The sequence below is a fragment of the Chenopodium album genome, chromosome 20, assembly GCF_948465745.1.
Source record: "Chenopodium album chromosome 20, dcCheAlbu1.1, whole genome shotgun sequence".
Classification (NCBI taxonomy): Eukaryota; Viridiplantae; Streptophyta; class Magnoliopsida; order Caryophyllales; family Amaranthaceae; genus Chenopodium; species Chenopodium album.
The window spans coordinates 10,685,152-10,707,478 of record NC_137853.1 but is presented as its reverse complement, the minus strand read 5'-3'; the positions used below and the strand labels follow the sequence as shown (position 1 = coordinate 10,707,478).

Here is a 22,327-nt window from a genome sequence, read left to right as displayed (position 1 = left end):
CTCGTAAACTCAATTTCAAGGTATGAGTGTCGTTGAATGAAGATTTGTGTTTTTTTTTTCATTTTTTCTGTTTTTGGGTGGTAAAGTCGTTGGTGGTGGGTTGTGGGTCGTGGGTTGTTGTTCATCGTTGTGGGTTGTGGGTTTTTTCTGGGTTGTGGGTTGTTCATGCGTTGTGGGTTGTTCATGCGTTGTGGGTTGTGGGTTTTTTCTGGGTTGTGGGTTGTTCATGCGTTGTGGGTTGTGGGTTGTTCATCGGTTTAATTTTGGATTTTTTAGGGTTTGATTTTAATCAATTTTCTGGGTTTAATTTTGGGTTTAATTTATAGGTTAAATTAATCGATTTTTCTGGGTTAAATTTCTAGGTACATGCATGAGTGTTTTTTTTTTGTTTTTTTTGAAGCTTGTAATGTGAGTTTTAATTTTAATTTGGTGTTTTAATTGTTGCAGGTACTAGTTTATGACTCCACACAAAAGAATCAAGATGTTAATTTTTAATTTTGAAATCATGTTGTTGATGTTGTAATTTTGTTTTTTGATTTTGATGTTGTAAATAATTTTTTTTTTCCCTGATTTTTATGTTGTAATTTTATTTTTTTTTTGGTATTTTACAATAACAATTTAATGATAATTATATTTCAGTTGATTATGATGTTGTGTTTCTTACCTTTAATTGTTTGATTGTAATTTTTGCTTTTTTTTTTTTTGAGGAAAAACGTGCACTCATAGCAATCAATATCACTGAAGTTTGATATTCCGTATTATTTCAAGTGAATTAGAAAAAAAAATTCTACATTGAGTATTGCCACCGGTTAACCGGTGGCGTTAAATTTTGAATAAAAAAAAACCGAGAAGTGACTATTGCCACCGGTTAACCGGTGGAAATAATATGTAATGCCACCGGTTTTGAACCGGTGGCATTGCATCTGACTATTGCCACCCCCCAAATGCGGACCGGTTCAAAACCGGGTGGCATAGGGGGGTTTTGAACCGGTGGCCAAATGCGTTTTTCTACTAGTGTTGGAAAGTTTATCCTTTTAGGAGTTTTAGGCTAATTAAGTTTCCTAATGTATTGTGTATATATATGCGTTGATAATCAGTACAAGGCTTAAGCCGTTTTCTCCATATTTCCTTGAGTTTTACAATAGAGGACCATCTCAACCAAAAGCTTAAGCTGATGGTTGAGGCTCAGGAATACTCTAACATGTTTTATACTTTATCACTCCCAAAAGGCCCTTTGGGCTTGGAATGTGGATTCCTGGTGCCAATTAATTCCACTTTAAAGGAGGGGTGGATGAGTTTCAAACTCGTGACCTTTGCACTTTGGCTCTTGATACCATGTTAGAGGACCATCTCAACCAAAAGCTTAAGCTAATGGTTGAGGCCCAAGATTACTCTAACATGTTTTATACTCTATCTCACCACCACTTCAATTCCTAAATTGAACAAGATTTGAGATGTTTTATCCAAGATCGATCTCTCGTTCCGAACGTCCGTCTTGCAGGGGCGTATGAAGGATAAATATGATTATATCATCATCATTATTAGTTATTGTTTAGAATATGTAAATCCCTTGATTTACTCCTTAATTTTGATAGTCAAGTATATCCCTTATAATCAGCTAACGTGCCTAGTCACATATTGTATCTAGTCATAGTTTGGTATGTTCAATGTTCTAATCTTGTATAATATATGTTGACCCTTGTGAGGTTTTGATGATGATGTTAAGAATTGAGCAAACTTCCTTTTAATAAGGATTTTCTAGTGTTGTGATGTTGGTAGGTTCAGTAAGCGTAGAGGGCTGAAGTAGGAACTGGGACAAAGGAACTTTAGAAGATCCATGAGGACAAGTAAAAGACAGAAGAAGAGTTCCAGCAATGGAATTTCCCGAAGTTTCTCAACAGGTTGTAACGACCTGGTTCTGGTGTAATGCTGGGGCAAGCCTCAATAACCAAGGATCAATGCAAAGATCGAGATATCAACTGAAGAAGATGGACTTCATAACTTATAGTTGTGTAAAAGATAAGTTTGTTTTTGTAGGATGATGTAAACATATAAATGATAGATATGCATGGAACTTATTAGAAATTAGATAAAGCTTGGCAAACTAATTAATTCGCAAAGGGAAATTCTCAATGGTAATCTTAAACTTTTTATTTTTCTCAATGGTAAACATCAAAAACATATATTATCTTTCGTAATCAACTATTTGTCTTACTAATTCAGTGGTAACATTAGTGAGATTAATATATAATTACAAGCTTAACCATAGTTAACTAAAGAGAAAATGACTAATATATCCTTTAAAATCAAATTTTTCTTTATTTTTTAACCATCAAAAAGAAAAAAAAAAAAACAAAGTCACCCACCAACCCACTCCAGTATCCGATCTACCTTGCCCAACACCCAAACCCAATCCCACTAGTCCCTCGGCGCCGGTGGTTCCAAAACCTCCCTCCCCCGGCGCCGGAGCCGATTCCCTCCACCTATCGTGACGCCTCCCTCCTGGATCCACAAAACCCACGAAACCCCTAACCAAAACCCCATAGCAACCCGATCTTCCTTAACAACCACCCTAGGCGTCACCCACTAACCGGAAAGTCGAAAACCTCGTTGGATTCCGTCGACTAAACCCTCAGTCCCTCCGACATCTGCGAATTTTGGTAACAACCAAAAAGTTTGGGTTGAAGGGTTCGATTGCCTCCGTAAGACCGTAGAAATTGAAGTATTCTACCTTAGCTGAGAAACCCTTTATCTATCCCCAAATCACTTTCAAAATTCTGCAAATGATGTCTGATGATGTCATTGCTTACTTACATTTGCAAATATAAAATCAAAATCTACGAACCCACAACTTATTGCACATTTCTTTGATTTAAGATGTTGTTGGTGTTAGCGATGCTGCGGAACGAAAGGAAATGACTGCGGGGGGTGGAATTGGATGGTTTAGAGATCGCGGCGACAAGGGGAGGGGGTTCAGCCTAGTGCCGGAAAGTGTTGGTGGCCGGGCAGGGGATCTTGGTGGCTGGGCAGGGGTGAAAGGGAAGAAGTAGGTGTTAGACTGGTGGTTTTTTTTTTGTTAAAAAGGGGTATTTTAGTATTATTCCTTTTTCCTTTCTTTTAGAACATTAACTATGGTTAATATTTTCTTAAAAAGCTTAACTAATGTTAGCACTGAAATATTTATACAAATTAGAGATTACCAAAGATAATGTGATATTTTAGTGTTTACCATTGAGAAAAAATAAAACCTGATGATTACCATTGAGAATTTCCCATTCGTAAAAGATAATTATAAGTTTTATGAAAAAGTACTTAATTGATTTTATCTTATAAAATCTTATTTAACTTAGTTTTATCTTTTTCATAAAATTCTATCTTTTAACAAAAACGAATTTGATAAAACTTGGTTTTCATAAAAGCAAAATTAAATCTGTTTTGTTTCAGTTTTAAAGAAGATAAGATCAGATTTCTGTTTGATCTATCTTGTTTGCGAAAACCCTAGTTTGAGAAGCTGAGAAACTCCTATAAATATAGAAGTACTTCGACTTAGCAAAATGAGAGTTTTAAGCGTGAAAACCACTTAGTGCTTAAGAGTAAGTTTGCCAAAGGTTTAAGCTTTATCATTTTGATTTCGGGTTTCATGTGTAGCTTTCCATTTAGGTGTTAGAGTGTGTCTTTGAGTTGTAATTGGTTTTGGGGTGAGATTGTGAATTCTCTTAAATTCACGCAAGTGTATGAGTTTGAATTCTCTAAAATTCGAGTGGTAGCTGTGAGTGCACAGTGAGTGAAAGGAACCTGAGAGGTGTCTTGGGTCACCTAGGAAGTGTCGTGGGTTAAGGGAGAAAAAGGGTCCTGAGAGGTGTCTTAGGTCTGGTAGGAGGTGTCCTATCATAGAGTCAAGTGTCCGTGGTGGAACTTGCAAAGCAAAGGTCTGTGTAATAGGTTGTACTAGGAGAGTTGCCTATTATAGTGGAATTTGTTTATAAGTCCCAATAGGGCCGAGGTTTTACTTCCAGTTAGGCACTGGATGGTTTCCTCGTAAAACTTGTTGTGTGCTTTAAGTTTCTTTACGTTTTAATTGTTTATTTCCGCTTAAGTTCCGCGACTGGAACCTACTACTATTCACCCCCCCCCCCCCCCCGTAGTAGTTCAACTAAACTAACAATATATACTCGTGTATATTCATCAATATAATCAAGCTATCTAACATTCTCTTTCTCATAACTCTATATGCATGTTTTATACTTTATCATTAAGCATCAATGATAAGATGTTCATAACACTTCAATTTTACATTTTTAGTGTTAAGCATCAATTAGTTAATGACCATCTAATGATACTACTTTTACTTTTTTATATATACGAAGTATATGTTAGACATTTGGCAAATCATCACAGACTCACAATTTGTCGTCAATAGTTTTCACTCCTCCACCTATTACCAATAATGATTTCAATTTGGGAACCTACTCTGCTTTCTGATACAAAAGGCATAAGAAATAATTAAGAATTACACATTTTCAAATTTAACATATCATTTTTTTAAGGAAAAATTGCTCCCATTAATCTGAACTTTGCCTCATCCGCTGAAAATAATTCCAACTTTCGTTTATTATCTATTGCACCCAACTTTAGGGGGTATTAATTTTCGTTGCACCCAAATGACCTGCAACCGGTAAATTAGGTAAACATTTCTATTTTTTTTTTTTGCACACGTGTCAACATGTAATTGGTTGAAAAAAATAGAAAAAAAAATTAAAAACATAATTATAAAAAAAACAAAAAAAATTAAAAACAAAATTAAAAAAAAAAAGTTTAAAACAAAAAAAAAGTAAAATAAAACGACCACCACCAGCAACCCCCCCAACCACCGCCAAATCCTAACCGTTCCCCTAGCCCCACCAAACACCGGCAGGCCGCCGCCATAAACCCATGAAAACGGCCAGCCGGAACCCCTAACTATTGAAAACCACCCCGCCAACAAAACCTACCCTGAAAATCGCACAATCCCACCCCAGAAACCACCATAACCACCACCCTGAAAATCGCACCTAACCGCCGTAAACCCGTCGAAACCCCACACAGCTGCCGAAAATCCCACCCAGCTACCGATAAACCGCCGATAATCACCAACAACGTCATCCCAACATCCCTAACCAGCAGGGGAGGGGGTTTTCGTGGGTGGGGGAGGGGATTTCGGGGGTGGGGGAGGGGGGAGGGGTTTCCAGGGATGGGCGGTGGTTTCCGGCACTTGGGGAGGGGTTTTTCGGGGTGGGGGTGATTTCCCGGCGGGGTGGGGGTGGGGGTGTGGTGGCCGGCTGCTGGGTATGGGTGGTTTGTGGGGTTTTTATTTTTTTTTTTTGTTTTTTTGTTTATTTTTTAAAAAAAAAATTTAAGCCAATCATACGCTGACACGTGGCTAGGTGACCTGCTACATCAGGTTAGATGACCTGTTGGGTGCAACGAAAATTAATACCCCCTAAAGTTGGGTGCAATAGATAATAAACGAAAGTTGGGATTATTTTCGGCGGACGAGGCAAAGTTCAGATTAATGGGAGCAATTTTTCCTTTTCTTAAATTCAATTATCCCTACAAGGGAAAAAAAAATAACTATTTAGACCAAATAGTATCAATTTAGTAAAACATTTACTCCCTTTGTGTCGAAATATTGACTCGTTTGATTTTGTTCAATATTCATATATTCACTTTGATCATATGTTTTTTAATAACGTATCAAAAACTAATTTTATCATGAAATATGTTGTAGATAGCTATTACAAATTATGAGTACAAAGTTTCAAAATATCTAACTTCTCAATATATTTTTTTTACTAATATTTAATATTATATACTACCTTCATTTTTCTTAAGTGTTGTACGAGTACTTTCTTTACGTGTTTTAATAAGTGACGGATACACTTCCTTTATCGGTAATCTACTCCTTTTAAATACTTCCTCTGTGCCTAAATGATCTTCCGATTTTCCTTTTTGGCGTCCCAAATTAATGCTCCCATTTCAAATATTTTCCCCTTTATTGACAATATAATATGGTTTTTTTAAATGAAAAGTTACACAAAAAGTTAGAACAATCTTCTCTCAAGACTATATAGGTATATCCCACCTATATCCTAATTAATAAAAAAAAGGATAGTTTATTATATAATTTAAGAAGAATCAATATTGTTGATATGCTATGAAAATAATTTCATATGTGATACAATTGTAATACTAGTAGTGTAGTATTAAGAGAAAATATTTAGTAAAGAGATATTATTGTCACGGTCTCATATCAATATACTTGTTGGATATATCTAGGCATGAAGAAAAGTCACTCCATAATCCACCGTGGGCAAACGTGATCGACCACGATGCACAATCTGCTCGTTAAGTAAATAAATCTAGCTCTAGAATGGAAATTGCTATAAGGTCAATGGGGATTCCAACCATATATAAAAAAATAATATAAAGAGAGATACCATATAACAAAATAAAACACAGATTTTAAAACAGCGGAAATAATAAAAATGGTACAAATATTTATGAGAAAAGAGAGTACCATATTAGTTATAGCAAAATAACTCCTTGAGGAGGCTTAATTTTATTAATGATGACACTATACATAACCAAATTACAAATTACAGAACCAAAAAATGATTGACTCAACTGTAGTATTTATTATATAACCTAATGGAAGCAAAAAATCCAAATTAATAAGGTTTTCGCCCCCCAACATTTCCAGGAGGATAATAATTACAAGTAACAAAAGTGCCCCTATTTTGGCAGTTGGATCTAGCACAACCAATACTTTTGGTATCTTTCCAAACCACTTGTGTGTAATGGCCACATACCTTCTTACAAGTATTTGACCCATAATCATAATTGGGCTCTTCAGCGACCCACATTTCCACAGCTTTTTCTGGGCTTAAAATACCTGGGGACCTTGCAATATTCTCACCTTTGCCTGGACTATGTGAGTGTTGTAATTTGCAATCATTTGCTCTTTCTTGAGCATATGATCTTGCAAATTCTACAAGAGATTCATTCCATACTAATGGTGGTAGACCCACTTTTGCACGGGCCATGTTCTGTGGTATTAAGAACTCATTTGGATCTTCATGTAAGATAACTAGGCTATTAAGCGGGCTGAGTGGTTGGTTAACTGGTGGGGTAATAGGGTTGGGTGGGTTAATTGGTGGGGTAACCGGCTTGTTAACGGTTGGGGTAAGTGGGTTGTTAACCGGTGGGGTAATTGGGTTGATAATGGGTGGGTTAACCGGTGGGGTAAGTGGGTTGTTAACAGGTGGGTTAGTTGGTTGTGGGGTAACCGGCTTGTTGACCACTGGGGTAATTGGGTTATTAACCAGTGGATTAACGGGGTTTTTAACAGGCGGGTAAACTAGGGTGTTGACCGGTGGGGCAACCAAAGGTTTATGGGTAAGTAGGTCGCTAAGTGGCTTATTAGGGTCGTTATGTGGGTCTTTAAGTTTGTTTTGAAGGTCAAGTGGTAATGCGGCCCAACAAAGTTGGGCTATGGTAAGCGCATTTACCAAAACAATAGCTAAGGTAAGATTATTGGATATAGCCATTGTTTTAGTAAATTTTATTATTTTGATTTGAATGGAGAAAATTAAAAGTGAGAGGAGTGCATGGATGAATGAATATGGGAATCAATTTATATAAGTGTGGTTTTGGTTGAGTTTAATGATGTTGCTAAAACGTAGGGTGTTTGTTGGTAAAATTGGATTATACCTAAAATTGAGTCTACACATTGAGCAAATTTGGTGAAATTGGATTATACCTAAAATTGAGTTTACAGGACATTGAGTAAATTTGGCATTTGTATTTTTTAGGTGACTAAATTTATTATTGTCAAATAAGAGATGCTATATTATGATTTATTTGTCATCCCTTGAAATAGAATTGATCAACCTGTTCACTAATAACTAAAGAACACATTACACAATCTGCACATGATACAAAATGATACAAAAAGTGACACATTATGATGCTTATGAAGTTCTTCCTATGAATGCCTTTGTAATTTTGAATTACTCTTTCCTACAGCTCCCATATATATATTATTCATATATTCTTTTCAAAGCAGCCAATAAGTTCATTTAAACTAATTAATTCTTGTATGCTCGATTTACACAAGTTGCTCTATATTCTATGTTTTGCATTCTTAATTCTTAAAATACGGCATTTCTTGCAGTAAGATATGTGTAATGTATCTACTTTAGTTTATCTGAACTTATGATAAGAATATATATATCTGAACATAGTTATAGTACTAACAATAAACTACGAAACTATATATTTATGATTTTCCTAAAAAATTTATAACATATTTATGATTTGAAATAGATGTTATGAATTTAATAATAATATCACTTTACGATTAGCAAATTGCTACCCACCTATTGTAAGTGGGTAACTATTATATAATGATAGGTAAAAACAATTTAGTTATCCTTTTAATTTTAAAAATAAGTTTAAATCATTATTAATTAAGGATACAATGGTTTATATGGCCTATGAATTAAACAATATAGATGTGCTTGATTTAGCCATTTTGCCTCTAACAATACTTTTACTTTATCGAAATAGCATTATTTTGACAACCTGGAAAATGAGCAACAAACTTAAACATCATCATACATATGTCATAGGACCAGATTGTTATAAGGTTGAGACCCTGATTTTTATGTCAAAGGGTTCTGATGGTTAGATGAGAGCCTCTCGGCTAGAAATGTTAATACTCCCTCCGTCCCTTTTGATAGTCCCTTATGAACATTTTTCACGGGAATTAATAAACACAAATAAGAATAGTAAAAGTACTTTGAAAAAGTAAATTGACATCGGGTATGTAAAAAAAGTAGAGAGAGGAAGTAATAAAAGTACATGGGCAAACAAAATTTACATGGAAAATTTAAATTTGTACAAGTATTGTTGCAAATTGGTGGGCATTTTAGTAAAAATTAATATTAGTGATTGTTGGAAAAAGCAAATTGGGTGAACATTTTGGGCCTAAATTTGCCCATAAGAGACTATCAAAAGGGGACGGAGGGTTTACTACGGAGTAGTAAACAAGTTATATAACTCCGTTTTAAGTATACAATAATTCCTTTAAATTTGAATCTTCGATTGCTATTAATTTTTTATTAACATAGATAATTATCATCATAGGAGTACATTACATTTCACAGTAACCTAATAAGCTCCCTAAACTGTAAACATCCCATAATAATTAACTTCGTATGTACAAAACTTTGATCAAATTATAATTTTTTTCAAACTATATATTACACTCAAAAATGGTGAGTTTCCTCAAACAAGTGCTCCACCTTTGACAAACTCAGTGAAAGCCAAGGCAACAAGACCTAACATAGCAATCCTACCATTCCATAGCTCGGCGTTTGCATTCATAAACCCACTTGTCTTTGCCTCAGCTCGCTCGCCTTTGAACAACGGCACCAATGATGCTACTGATAATAGAATGCTGGTTCCTAAGAACCATTGTGCTCCGCCGTCGGATATCTGAGAAAACAAGTCTGTACCTTGTGACAATTCTACGGCTACTGCGGCCACGAAACCGATCATGGCTAGACGGCCATTGATCCTTTCGGGTGCAGGGCCGCTGAAGGCGAATAGGTCTGTGAAGTCTGTGCTTACCTGTGGAATGAAAACATAGATAATTTAGCTTCAGGTACATATATGTGAATTAAAAGAGTGCACTTTGATTCGTCCTAGGGATTTTATTAGTTTGACTCAAATAATCGATTTATCTCTATCTCACAAGTCAAAATGTCACATATCTGATATCGAGTAATATATACAATTAACATAATCATAACAAAATTAAATATGTAAAATTTAAAAATTTCTAAGAACGGAAAAAATGGATATATAGACATAGATTAGCCTTAACAACATACCCTTTTAGGCTGAGGCCTAGGGGGTGGGGTTGGGGTGGGTGATGATACGCTAGGGTTAGACTTGGGCAAACCGGAGTCAACTTTTGGTTCACCATCAGCCTTCTCCTCAGACATGCACTTCACCCCAAAATTAACCCGTCTTCCCATCCGAGGGTTAAACCCTAGAGGAGACACCTTGGAAGACCCATTAGCGAAGGCGCCAACGGGGTTGGATAGAAGGGCTTGCACTTGCATAGACATTGCCATTATAATCCTTAAACTTTGTAGCTAACTTAGAAAAAGCAAGTAATCAACTACAAAAATTTGAACAAGCTAGTTAGAAAGTTGAACTATGCTTTTATCAATGAAAGTTCTGTATGACTCTCTTTAATTTGATGAAGTATGCAAGTGAAGTGTAATGTATTTATAATAAAGTAGGTAGGATACAAATTAGGGGATACATTGGTGCCACGTCGTGTAGCAAAGAAGGGGTCACGTAGATTTGTATGGGCACACACATTGAAAGTAAGGTGTTGTGGACTCTAAAATAGCCACTTGTAAATGGGACAATTGCAAAAGTGTTGATGTTCTTCTTGTAACCACAAATTTTGTAGTTGCATTACCTTTTTGGCTACTTTTCTTGGGTCGAGAAGCATCTAGTCTTTTAGTACACAAACTAACAAACGATGAGTAAATTTTGAAGTTGAATTAAAGGGAAATTTAGTGAGCCATGCAACCAACAAGATTTTTACTTGTTCACGTGTTTGTTTTACACCCCTATAGTATTTTCTACCGTTGAAATTTGTTTTGATGGTCTCTAATCAAACACAAGTTAGACTATTACTCCAATTGTTTCAAATTACTTGTTTATTTCTTCACTTCATTTGTTGAAAGAATAATTTTTCATTACTTTGTTTGACAACCAAGAATCATAGATATAAAATTACAACAACCAAAAGCAAATACGACTTGAGAGAATTCAAATTTTAAAACGTTGTTTGTGTTTTTCAATTACATAGTTATACATATAATTCATATGCTTTTTAATCCTTACAACACCTACATTTTAATGCTTTTAATTGTTAGATTAGTATGAAAATAACCACATGTAAATTGGTATTAGTTGTTTCATATTGAAAAAAATAAAGAGAGAACAACTAACTTATAAGATCTAATACGTAGTAGTTGTTTATAGGTTACTCCACCTATAAGAAGTTATATTGTTTAACTTTCTCACAAAATGGTAAAATGTTAATTATATTGTTTATGCTTTTCTTTAGGAAAAGGTGTTTGCATATTGATTTTTATATAACACATATTGTACATCTAATTTGATTCATTAATAAGAAGTCACACCACTCATATGAGATCGAATTTAATAAATACAGGGTACATAATCTATTGAATTAATTTAATTAAAGGTATTCCTTCATCAAAACTATGGTTGCTGAAAAGATCTTGATAGTAGAATAATTTCTCTCACATATATCATGTTAAAGGATCAAGTCAAATAAAAACGTAAGCTACTTCACTTATACATTTACTGATAAAGGTGATTCAAATCTTAGAATTGGAAATTTTAGAATTGGTTTATATATGTACTCTATCATACGTGATAAAATGGTATAGTGGTTCAAATTTCAAGTGTAATATTTTGTGTTGGATACAAGCCCATGTTGCAGCCACATCCACTTTTCAAGCCAAAAGGCTCTTATTTGACGGGGCGTGATAAAGTATATAAATCGATTATGGATTATAACTATCAGCTTAAGATTTTGGTTGAGATGGTTTTCTAACATGGTATTAAGTTAAGAACCAATATGACAAAAAGGTCACGGATTTAGGTCATGGCTGGGTTCAAATCTCATTCACCGAACCTTGGGTATAAGAAGGCCCATGTTGCATCCACAATTCAGCCCAAAGGGCTTTCATATGAGGGAACGTGATAGAGTATATATATAAAAATCAATTGAACAAAAAGAGACAGAGGGATCGGAGTACATTACAACAATACAGTGGAAAGTGTTATTTGTGACTTGAAATCTAGGGCAATGTTAAGGTCCAACTTTAAATGCACATATCTCTCTATTCAGAAGTGATCTTATATTGAGGTGATTCAAGTTGGAGGTGATAGCTTGAAAACAATTCTAATAAGAAACGAGAATCTTGACGTGCGCCCAGCAGCACATCCGTGCTTCATCGAGGATCAGCCTTGGCGTGTTTTGTTTCCTAATTTTTGGTATGCTTATAACGCCTACTAATACTATTACTTGGAGAATAAAAATTTAGGGTTTCTTTTAGGGTCTCCTTATGTTATATAAGGAACTAATGGGTGAACAATATGCTCATATTGATGTAGCTAATTCAATTATTAAGTAACTCCACTTGAGAGATTTTGTGAGATGGTGAGCGTTGTATTTTCTTTGTTATATCTCTTGTTTACCTCTATGAAAGCTAATAAGAAAAATATAACGTATATCTGTGTTCATATCATTTATATTTCATTTAATTTTTCAAATATACGTTATGTATATACTACCTCCGTTAACTTTTAGTTGCAACTTTCAATATTATTTGTGAGATGTAAAATATTCCAAAGTTACAACTAAAAATTAACGGAGGTAGTATTAATGTTTATATTCCGTAAATCACATTACCTAAATCAATCAATCCTCATCTATTTCCTAACAAAAAGATTGACATATGAGATGTGAGAATCCAAGGCCCAAAAGATTACTGATAGACCATGTATATCCATAATAAAGGAGTTATTGTTATACCAATCTAACAACCGAATAGTGTAACAGAGTCGGCCCAATAAGAAGTGACCACTGGTGAAAAGGTGGCATCAACCGAGGAGCTGCTTCACTTACATTTTACTGATGAAGCACTTACGTGTCACTTATATAGTACCATGTTGTACCCTCTATTGCCACGTAACTTTCTTTTCTAAGCGTCATCCTAATGCTCAAACTACTACATATAGTCAAAGTTCCAAGATAATGGCATTCCATAATTAGAAGTTATCCGTCTTTTTAACTAACAAGCTCAAAACTTAATTGCTAAACTTAGAGTGGTAGTTACATAAGTTAGTTGTTAAAGAAAATAAAAAGAGAGAAAATGGCATCGGCACAACAAGAGAGTAGGAAAGAGTTGGATGCAAGGGCTAGGCAGGGTGAGACTGTTATTCCTGGTGGTACTGGTGGCAAGTCTCTTGAAGCCCAAGAGCACCTTGCTGAAGGTATTTTATATTTTTATTGTTTTTGTACAAGTTTGATAGGCGGTAATAAATGTTGGTATTACGTTAAAATCTATTATAGTTTTATAAAACACGCTATATAACAATGGTTAAAAACAGGAATTTTGATATTATTTTTTACAATATTTAAACATAACACGTAAACATGACATGATACAAAACAAATATTACGGATAGAGTATTATGGTCGTACATTTGTACTGTTGTACATACATGTACGCCATTTAGAATAATAATGACTAGAGAAGTAAACAAACTAATTTATTATGAAATAAAATTAGTTGAACTTTAATAATTTAACCTCTTTTCTCTTGTTAAGCCATGTTCTTTCACTTTAAACAACAATTTTTAATCCTTTAAAAGTATCTTACATCATGTTAAAATAAGTTTCTCAAAAAAAAAAAAAAAAATAGTAAAAATGTAACTGCAAAGATCAAATATGATAGAGAATTAGTAAAAATAAGATAAATATTCAATTTTATTACTATGTCCACTTATTTCTATGAATTACATTTGTTCAAACAAGTGTGTTGCTAAGTATAAAAAATTGAGGATTTATAAAAAAATATATTGCATGATGATTTGATTTCCTTAATAAATTATGGGGTGGGATAAAATTGAAATGCAGGAAGGAGCAGGGGAGGACAGACAAGAAGGGAGCAGCTAGGACATGAAGGATACCAAGAGCTTGGCACCAAGGGTGGTCAGACCCGCAAAGGACCAAATGGGTACCGAAGGCTACAGTGAAATGGGCCGCAAGGGTGGACTCAGCACCATGGACCAATCCGGCGAGGAGCGAGCTCAGGAGAAAGGCATCGATATCGACGAGTCTAAGTTCCGTACTCGCTCCTAATAATGAATCCTCTTCGTTAACCTTGCACTGGTGTTGCTCAACTCAAACCACATTTTCCCTTAAAACACTTTTAGTTACACTCTAGTACTAAAAATGTGAAAATGTTTATGTAATAAAATGTATGTTACACCCTTTTAGTTAACTTTAGGTACGGTGGTTGTTACAACAAGTATGTTAGTTATCAGCACAGATGTTTTCCCGTTTTTGAAACCCGTTGTTTCCGTGCTAATGTAACCCGTAAATGGCTAGGAGTCGGACGAAATTTTATACTATTTTCTAAGTTTTTCTCTAGCCGTTTTCGTGCAACCTAAATTTTCAGGTGGAGGTCGGAGTATGTATGTGTGTAGAAGTGTAGAACAATTGTAGTCTTGTGTTTCAGCTGTATCATGTAATGATGTGGTTTCCCAAGTAATTCAAGTTTTATTTGATTAATTATCTCATGTCATGATATTGAGTTCTTGTAAACGAAGCTAATTTCTACTCCATACTAATTAGTGTGCATTCTCTTCATTTTAAAATATTAAGTACTTTTTTTCGTTTTCTTTTACATCTTGAGTACAAAAAAGAAAGAGATTAGTTGATATAAACGAAATAAAGAAAACAAAATACTCAAATACTCGTTTAAAAAAAAAAGGTACTATATAGCGTAAAAATCAAAAGTGTTCACAAAAAAAAAAAATATGAGCAGAGGAATATTATTACTCGCTTGAAACTTCGTTTATTGGTACACAATTTAAATCCCCTCTTTGGCTCTTTTCTCAACAGAAAGATGAATAAGGGGGGAAAAATTACAAATAGAAGAATACAACAGAGGTCTACTCTGATCTCTATTCTCTAGTACACAATCTAAAACATCATAATACAAAATGCTTATGTTCAGCGATTTCTAATTGCACAAAATGATGGATACAGAAATTACAGAGGATACACTAATCTGATTATATGAGCATGATGAAAGGCACAAGAAAAAATTTCTATTCTGCTTCAGTACATAAACAATGGGTGCTCACCCAACATGTCCAACCGAATATACGTATGTTGAAACCAGTATTTTCCGCGCAGTTTTGGACTTCCTGTTGCTGATGTTTGAATTTCAATTGCTCATCGAGGTAATACAGACCAAGGTGACACAACCACTTAATGGTTGACTGCTAATGCAGTCACTAGAAGACCAAGAATAAGGAATGGTTGTGCACTAGCCTGGAAAGGAGAGCAAAAGGACAGTTTATATTCTAATTCACATTCTTGTCACAAGTCATAGCAAAGTACAGAAATTAGAGATATTTGAAGTACCTGATATTTGACATCATACTTGATGGGGTCTGTAAGGATATATTTGGTCTGCAACAGAGAAATTTACTTAAGAAAATATCAAAAAATATAATAATAAAGTAAAAGAAGAAACTTACAAAAACAAAGGAAAAAAGCATGTAAAATGCTGAATGCAAAACGTTGCGGTACTGAATTTGATGAGTCAGGAATTATCACTTTTGGTTCATGTAGCCGACCCCATTTATGGAATTAAGGCTTTGATTGATTGATTGAATCAAGAGGTAGATAACAGATACCGTCGTCACCCAACAATTTTCCTTATAGAAGGTGACAGTCGTAACACTGCCTTTGAAATGCTTAGATTTTGTCTAACTTTGCTAGCTTTCCTTATATGCAATTATACACTTGTGAAGGTGGAATCTTCCCTAGCAGTTTTTATGCTAGCTTTTAGCAATAAGATTGAGAAAAGTGGTTAAACTGTGATTTAAAAATATTTAAAGAGGGGATAGAGGGAGAAATATAGTATTGGAATTGTGGAAAGAATGGTTCATGTCTTATAGAGAAAGAAAAGTAACGTTTGTTCTAAAAAAACAGGATGATAATTTTAAAAGGCAGATTGAAAGATCAGCATAAATGTGGATTATTAGCCAATTATATGCATACCTGGAAATAAATTTGTGGAAGTATCAAGCCCAGTAAAGCTAAAGCATAATACGGTTTGCCAGCCCCCAGAAGGTAACCTGAATCGCAGTACAAGTAGAATGATCAGAGATTAATCCACAGAAGCAGCAGAAACATACCTTCCAATAATAGTTTAAATTTCTATTGTCCACTTTTCTGTGGGAGAGGCTGGGATATTTTCACAATGACAATAGAAAAATGTCATCCTAATTGAAAGAATCAGTGACCAGAATATGCACTCCTACAGCTTTTGAGATAAATCTATTATAATGCAGTACTTAAACATTTGTCTCAACTCTCAAGGACAGCTCAGTCACATCATATGTGTGCATTTGTGCAGATTCGGTGAGGTCAAAAACAAGAATGACACAAGTTATAGCTGTTTGACCACGTAGCCCTAAAATAAGCTCCTTTTCGAGTTTTTGACATATAATGCAGAGTATCGTCTTTCAGAATTATTTGTGTTCCCTAAGAAAAAATTAGCCTCAGAAAAATATCTTTAGGAAGGGAGGGGAAAAGGTGATCCAACATAGAATATCAATTTAAACTTGGTGGCTTGGTGCTAAATGGAGTAACTATTGTCAAATTATAATCACTCTCTTGACCAATCTAGGTATGCCCGCATTGAGAAGATGCAATCTTTAATCATCACAAAATATGTAACAAGCTCTAAGCTTTGGCCAACTTTTCCAATTTGACTTGGAAGAATTAAAAATGAAGTTAGCACATTTCAAAATGCATGATGACATGTACTCTCATGCATACAGCATACGACTGGTTATTTATATGCTATCATAATACTCCGTATCAAGAATATCAACATCTAGTGAAGGTTATATATGTAAAAACGCCATATCAAAAAGTGTAGCTTTTGAATAAAATGGAGCAAATAGCTTTGCCAAGAGACATCAATTATGCTTGTAAAAAATAACACGTTGATTACCTGCAACTGATAGCTGGGTTATGTCAATGGCACCAACACAAATCCATTTAGCAGCCTCAATGCCAAAAGCTACTGGAATTGACTGCAAAGAATTTTATACTGGGTTTTAATTCAGGCCTCAGTGAAACTAATTTAACACAGAAAATTTGACCAACCTGCAGTCCCATTGCTCTGTCGCCTTCAATGCTCTTAAAGTCATTTACAATGGCAATGCCAAGCTATGACATGATGTGAAAGACAGAAAATTAGTGAGAAACTGGTTTTCAATCATGTAAGTTTCTGTCCATAATTAACTTCACGCTTGTCATATTGGAATATCCCAAAGCAGTTTAAAAATTCCTTTTTAAGCAAAGGTTAACAATCCAGATATTGTTGTTTCCATCTCCAAACCATCAATCCTTTTCGTCTCTCTTTCCTAACACTTATTCTTATATATGTTTCTCTTTCTACCTATTACAATATTTACTTCTAAATTTAATAAGTAATCCTAACCTCTGTGCCCACCCAAACGTGAAGTTCATTATAGGACAGGAGAGTAGTTAGTCAAGAATGAAGAAAGCATACCCCAGCAGTGCTGTAAAGGAGGGTAAGAATGATTATATCCGGTGTTAGAGTGCCAAACAAAGCTTGACCAGCCCACCTACCAACACAACATCAGGAATTAACCTAAGATAAACCAGCCAGAACCAGAACAAGCATCCATAAAAGTATATCTTCATTTCGGTTGTGAAAAAAGACAATAATTTATAAGAGAATTCACAGAGACAAGCATAAGAGAGCAAGAATGGCACAACACTACAGTGTTCTTGGCAAAGTTGACTGAAGATTCGCATATATTGCTCTATGATGTGAGGAAAGATGGAAACAGCTGGTAGATTCACAAGTTTTATTGTCAAGTTGAAATATGATGACTCTAAGGACAGTATTTTTGAAATGTCATTAAGAAAAGCTCATCTACATAGTCATTTTGACATAAAAAAACTTGACTGAGAACCAGCAACCTGAGATATAGGTTTGTTTTAGTTGCTCCTAAAAGTCCAAGCCATTTTTTTAGGTATCTGATGAAGGTAACTCCTTGAGCTCCAATAACCCAAGAACACAACAGGTTTATGAGTGTGTGACAGAGAGGGAATCAGACAGAAGGAACAGAGGAAGAAAACACACCATGGAAGACTGATGTAGCTTGACCCAAGAGCAAAATTTCCAATCCAACCATTTTGTTTAAGCTGTGGAAAAAATAAAATAATGTAAATACTCTTCTCCAATGTTGGACAATACCATGGGAAAAGAAGAAATTACCTTCAGGGGAGGTGCAGAATATATGTAAGAAATAAAAGATCCACCCAAAGCCAAGTAGAAAAGTGTAGGAAATTTATGCCCTGCCTAAAAATAAGACAGATTATTTAAAAAAAAAAAAAAAAAAAAAAAAAGGAATTAGCTGAAGTAGCAAAAAAACTTATCAGTACAAGAAAAGATTGAGAAGAGATAATAAGTGCTGAAATCTTCTTACCCACACGTCCAATCCTCCAGCAATAGCAAGTCCAGCTAGAAACAAAACCCAAATTTGAGTAATGACCTACAAGAAATTAGAAAAGTCATCAATGACAAAGAATATTAGTGGCCATAAGTTAGTTATCGTAGTCAATGTACCACATACCTCATTCTCAGATATTGCCCCTGAAGGAATCGGACGATAAGGTTCATTAATTGCATCAATATCTCGGTCATACCAATCATTCAGGGTCTGTAAAGAAATATGAATACATGAGACAACAAAAATCGAATGTAAATCAGGTCCATATCGATAAAGATAATTTTCTGGGGCCCAACCTGTGTATAGCCAGTCAGACAAGGTCCAGACATCATCATGCAAAGAATCGATTTAGCCACGTCTTCTGGAGTCCAATGAAAGTTCCCTACAAAAATCGAATAAGCTTTAGCAATGGTTTTATATACAATACAGTATCATAAATTTTTTTTTTTTTTTAAAAAAAAAATAAAATAAATAAAAGACTGATCAGCTGTTCCATTATGCTTGTTATTTGGTTTGAAGATACAGACATTAGATAAACAAATGTCAAGTAAAATTTTAGCAAGCAATGGCTTATATCTTTTGTATAGTAACATGACAGCACTTCGTTAATTCATAAGACTAGTAGACTGATTCAATATGCTGGCCACAAGTCTCAATTGTTTTAAAACTGAATTATTGAGGATAAAAAACGAGGAAAAGATGCAGAGAAAAAGAGAATCGACTGTTAAGAAGAAAAAAAAAAGGGTTTAGAAAAGGCAGTATTTGGATGTCCACTATCCTAGCTTGAAAACATATTAAGGTATGGGAGTAAGAATGGGTTTGCTTAACCATAAACGTATACATATGTTTCATATTTGGATCACATATCGGACTTCATTAGCAAAACAAGAAATTGCCTCAGAAGCATAACCGTGATGATAAATAGAACAAAATTAGCTTTCCTATAGACGAATGTAATATGGTGCTATAGACTGGGAAGGCTGAGAAAAAATCGCTAGCACAATGGACAGCATGACAACTTTGTGAAGAACAATGTCTATGATAAACAGGAGATAACAAATAGGAGAAAGATGAAAGGAACATATGTAAGTATACCAGATGCCGCAGCTCCACAAACTACTCCCCAAATCAATGGAGGCCATGTAACAGGTTTTGTAAGTTGGAGGCGAATCTTCCATTTGTTCTGCAGCAATAGAACTAAAAAACATTTAGTTCAAGCAATAAATCTGTTTCTTTCCCCTTTCCTGATTATTGTTCTTTCCTCCTTTTAATACAATTCAATATCTTGAGTTCTTGACATTGTACGAGTACTATGTAGTGGCAAACAGAACTACAAAAATAACTAGCAAACATTTACACATAGAAAAGCTACCACCCTATAACCAGACATTTTTTTATGCTTTCGCTCTAATTTATTAAATAAGGGCTATATATAATTCCTCAAGCCATTTAGGAAATAAATGCAATATTTAATAAAATTATATACAAAAGCAAAAGCCATTAAAGCATGCTTTACCTCCAGAAATTTCCCTCTAAACTTGTTCTCCATATTTATCATGATGCTACATCTACTTAATGAATCTTGCCATATCCCAGGCATAGATGGGGTAGTATCTAGTTAAAATTACATATTGATTTATCCATTTCAAGACATTAGAGTGATTATCAATAAACAATCTCATAGTACAATAATGCCCCCTTTCAGTTTAAACTTTGGAAGAAGCTTTTTTTCTATAATTTATCTCTAACACTCTATTCCCTATGCTTCATTCAACTATCATTGAACACCAGAAAGAGTGCAAGACATTTGCGGAGTATTGCTACCTAATCTCTAAATTAATCTTGATTCAAAACTATTTAAAGAATGCTGCTATATCATTGGTCTCTTAATGATTGACTGCAGTGAAGAATAAAATGTAGTTCACTTATGCTTCATATTTTCATACACTAACTTCAAATCCTAAACATGGCTTGAGTACTCCCTTTCAGCAGTTACCTACCTTCCAAAGAAGCATTATCTATAATCTATAATCTACCTCTAAGGCTCTAACCCTCCCATACTTTATTCAACTCTTGTTGAATCACATGAACGCAATAAAGGGTTCTTGACATTTGCAGAGTATTGCTAAAAAAAAAGTTTCCTGCTTTTAAATAGTCAACACAAACACACTAATAGACACAAGAACCAGCTTCTATTTTGCATCATAACTCTCATCCATGTCCACCATCCCATAACTCCCTGTACCCAAAAACAAAAGCACAATACCAGAAAGGACTGTGCTTCAAAAACAGTATCCAAAAGGATTGCTTGTGGCCTTATTAGCTAAATGACAATCAGCTCGGATTTGGATTCGGAATCGTCTATCATTCCATGGCATAACTACTAGTCAATCACTCAATCTGTTCCTACAAGATCTGAGTATTTTCCAATTAAAAACAAGTTCAACCCAACTGTCCAACTACAATTTTAATCAGGAGTGATTCAAGTTATCATCAATTGAGTAGCATTCCAATCAAATAATCAAATTAGAAAGAAAAACCCCAAATCAAAAACTTAAAATAGAAAATAATACAGTAATTATTAAGAGGAAGAACCCACAGTTTCTTGTGAAGCCCCTTTGATTCCAAGAAGTTGATTGAAGCTAGAACCCTCCTTAGATGGTGCCTTATCTGGTACCCGACCTTTCACTGCCACACAAATTCAAATTTCTCAAAAAACCCAGATTTTTATTCCCATAAATTAGCCATTAAAACTCAAACCTTCTTCTAATCAATAGTAAATTAAGCAAATAAATCCACAAAAATATAAAATTGATTAGATAGGACAAGAGGAAACCTTCATCAGTATCAGTATCGGCTGCTTTAATCGCCAATCTTCTTCCTAAAACAACAATTTAAAAAGGAATTATAAAGAGTAATTAAGAATAAGTTTTCAGGAAGCAAATGAAGAAATGGGGAAATTTGAAGCTTACTAGTGAAAGAAGTTGAAGCAGGAGAGAGAAAAGGGCGAGGTCGGAAATGGGTATTTGCAGAATTGGATAGTTTGATTGCTGCAAGTGTATTGATAATGGCAGCCATTTTTATTGAAGGAAGCAATGGTTTTGTGGGGTGGATAGCTTCAATGGCAGTGCTGGAGTGGGGGAGACTTGATAGTTTGAGAAAGATTGAGACCTATGTTAGACTACGTCACCAAACTCTTACTCCGTAATTTTATTTTATTTTTTTATTTTTTTTTTTTTTTGAGCTGATAACAATTGTCCTATTACGGCCTAATTTACCTTATTTTTACTTATTCTAAATATTAAAATAAAAAATAAAAAAAAAACAGTTTTTTATTACTAAATATCTTAAATTTCTAATGAAAAAAATTATGAAAATTACATATTAATAAGATACACATTATTACGAATCCAACAAGACCCCACTTGATACATATTTTCTTTATAGATTATCGTACACTTAAGGTCAAAGTTTGGTCAACTCAGACAATCAGATCAGACTAGATCAGATAAGTTCAGATAAGCAAATATAAGGTGAACTAAACAGCGCTTAATTCGAACTTTATCAAGTCAACTTGATCCGGGTTATCAGATTAGACACTAGTAGGAGAAAGGGTAAGACAAACCCCACTCAAATTGTTTTGTGGAAATTGAACTCTTAAGAGTCTCAAGATTACCAACACTTAACTTAAATTTGCATTTGGTAGGGAGGATCGAGACTGAAATTTAATCACCCAAAACTGAATTTCGAATTCAGAATATCTCAAAGGATGAATCGGATGGGAAAAAAAACCCCACCTTATGAGTAAAGTAAAAATCCGATCCTAATTTTTGGACAAAGTAGCAATAATGGGCCACTAGCTTTAAAGGGT

General features: G+C 34.6%; 3 protein-coding genes and 1 pseudogene across 4 annotated transcripts; 1 reads left to right on the top strand and 3 right to left on the bottom strand.

The window, feature by feature from the left end:
* Positions 1–6,707: 6,707 nt before the first annotated feature.
* LOC145596516 (pathogenesis-related protein PR-1 type-like) lies at positions 6,708–7,586 on the bottom strand. Its single transcript, XM_081652694.1, has 2 exons — positions 7,498–7,586; positions 6,708–7,107 (listed from the first exon to the last, which is right to left on the bottom strand). The coding sequence occupies exons 1-2, from the start codon at positions 7,584–7,586 to the stop codon at positions 6,708–6,710; spliced, it is 489 nt and encodes a 162-aa protein (XP_081508820.1).
* A 1,535-nt stretch (positions 7,587–9,121) lies between these two features.
* On the bottom strand, positions 9,122–10,305 carry LOC145597551 (early light-induced protein 1, chloroplastic-like). The gene is made up of 2 exons (XM_081653744.1): positions 9,936–10,305; positions 9,122–9,672 (listed from the first exon to the last, which is right to left on the bottom strand). The coding sequence occupies exons 1-2, from the start codon at positions 10,179–10,181 to the stop codon at positions 9,328–9,330; spliced, it is 591 nt and encodes a 196-aa protein (XP_081509870.1). The 5' UTR covers positions 10,182–10,305; the 3' UTR covers positions 9,122–9,327.
* Positions 10,306–12,997: 2,692 nt separating this feature from the next.
* On the top strand, positions 12,998–14,079 carry LOC145598996 (protein SLE1-like; annotated as a pseudogene). Its single transcript, XR_014103679.1, has 2 exons — positions 12,998–13,155; positions 13,802–14,079. The product of XR_014103679.1 is annotated as a protein SLE1-like (transcript).
* A 626-nt stretch (positions 14,080–14,705) lies between these two features.
* LOC145597381 (chlorophyll synthase, chloroplastic-like) lies at positions 14,706–21,646 on the bottom strand. The gene is made up of 15 exons (XM_081653536.1): positions 21,429–21,646; positions 21,293–21,337; positions 21,056–21,144; positions 19,552–19,639; positions 18,753–18,838; positions 18,580–18,666; positions 18,433–18,498; positions 18,222–18,305; positions 18,087–18,148; positions 17,487–17,562; positions 17,078–17,140; positions 16,923–17,004; positions 15,962–16,038; positions 15,320–15,367; positions 14,706–15,226 (listed from the first exon to the last, which is right to left on the bottom strand). Exons 1-15 carry the CDS (start codon positions 21,532–21,534, stop codon positions 15,164–15,166), a joined length of 1,122 nt encoding a protein of 373 aa, XP_081509662.1. The 5' UTR covers positions 21,535–21,646; the 3' UTR covers positions 14,706–15,163.
* Positions 21,647–22,327: the final 681 nt, after the last annotated feature.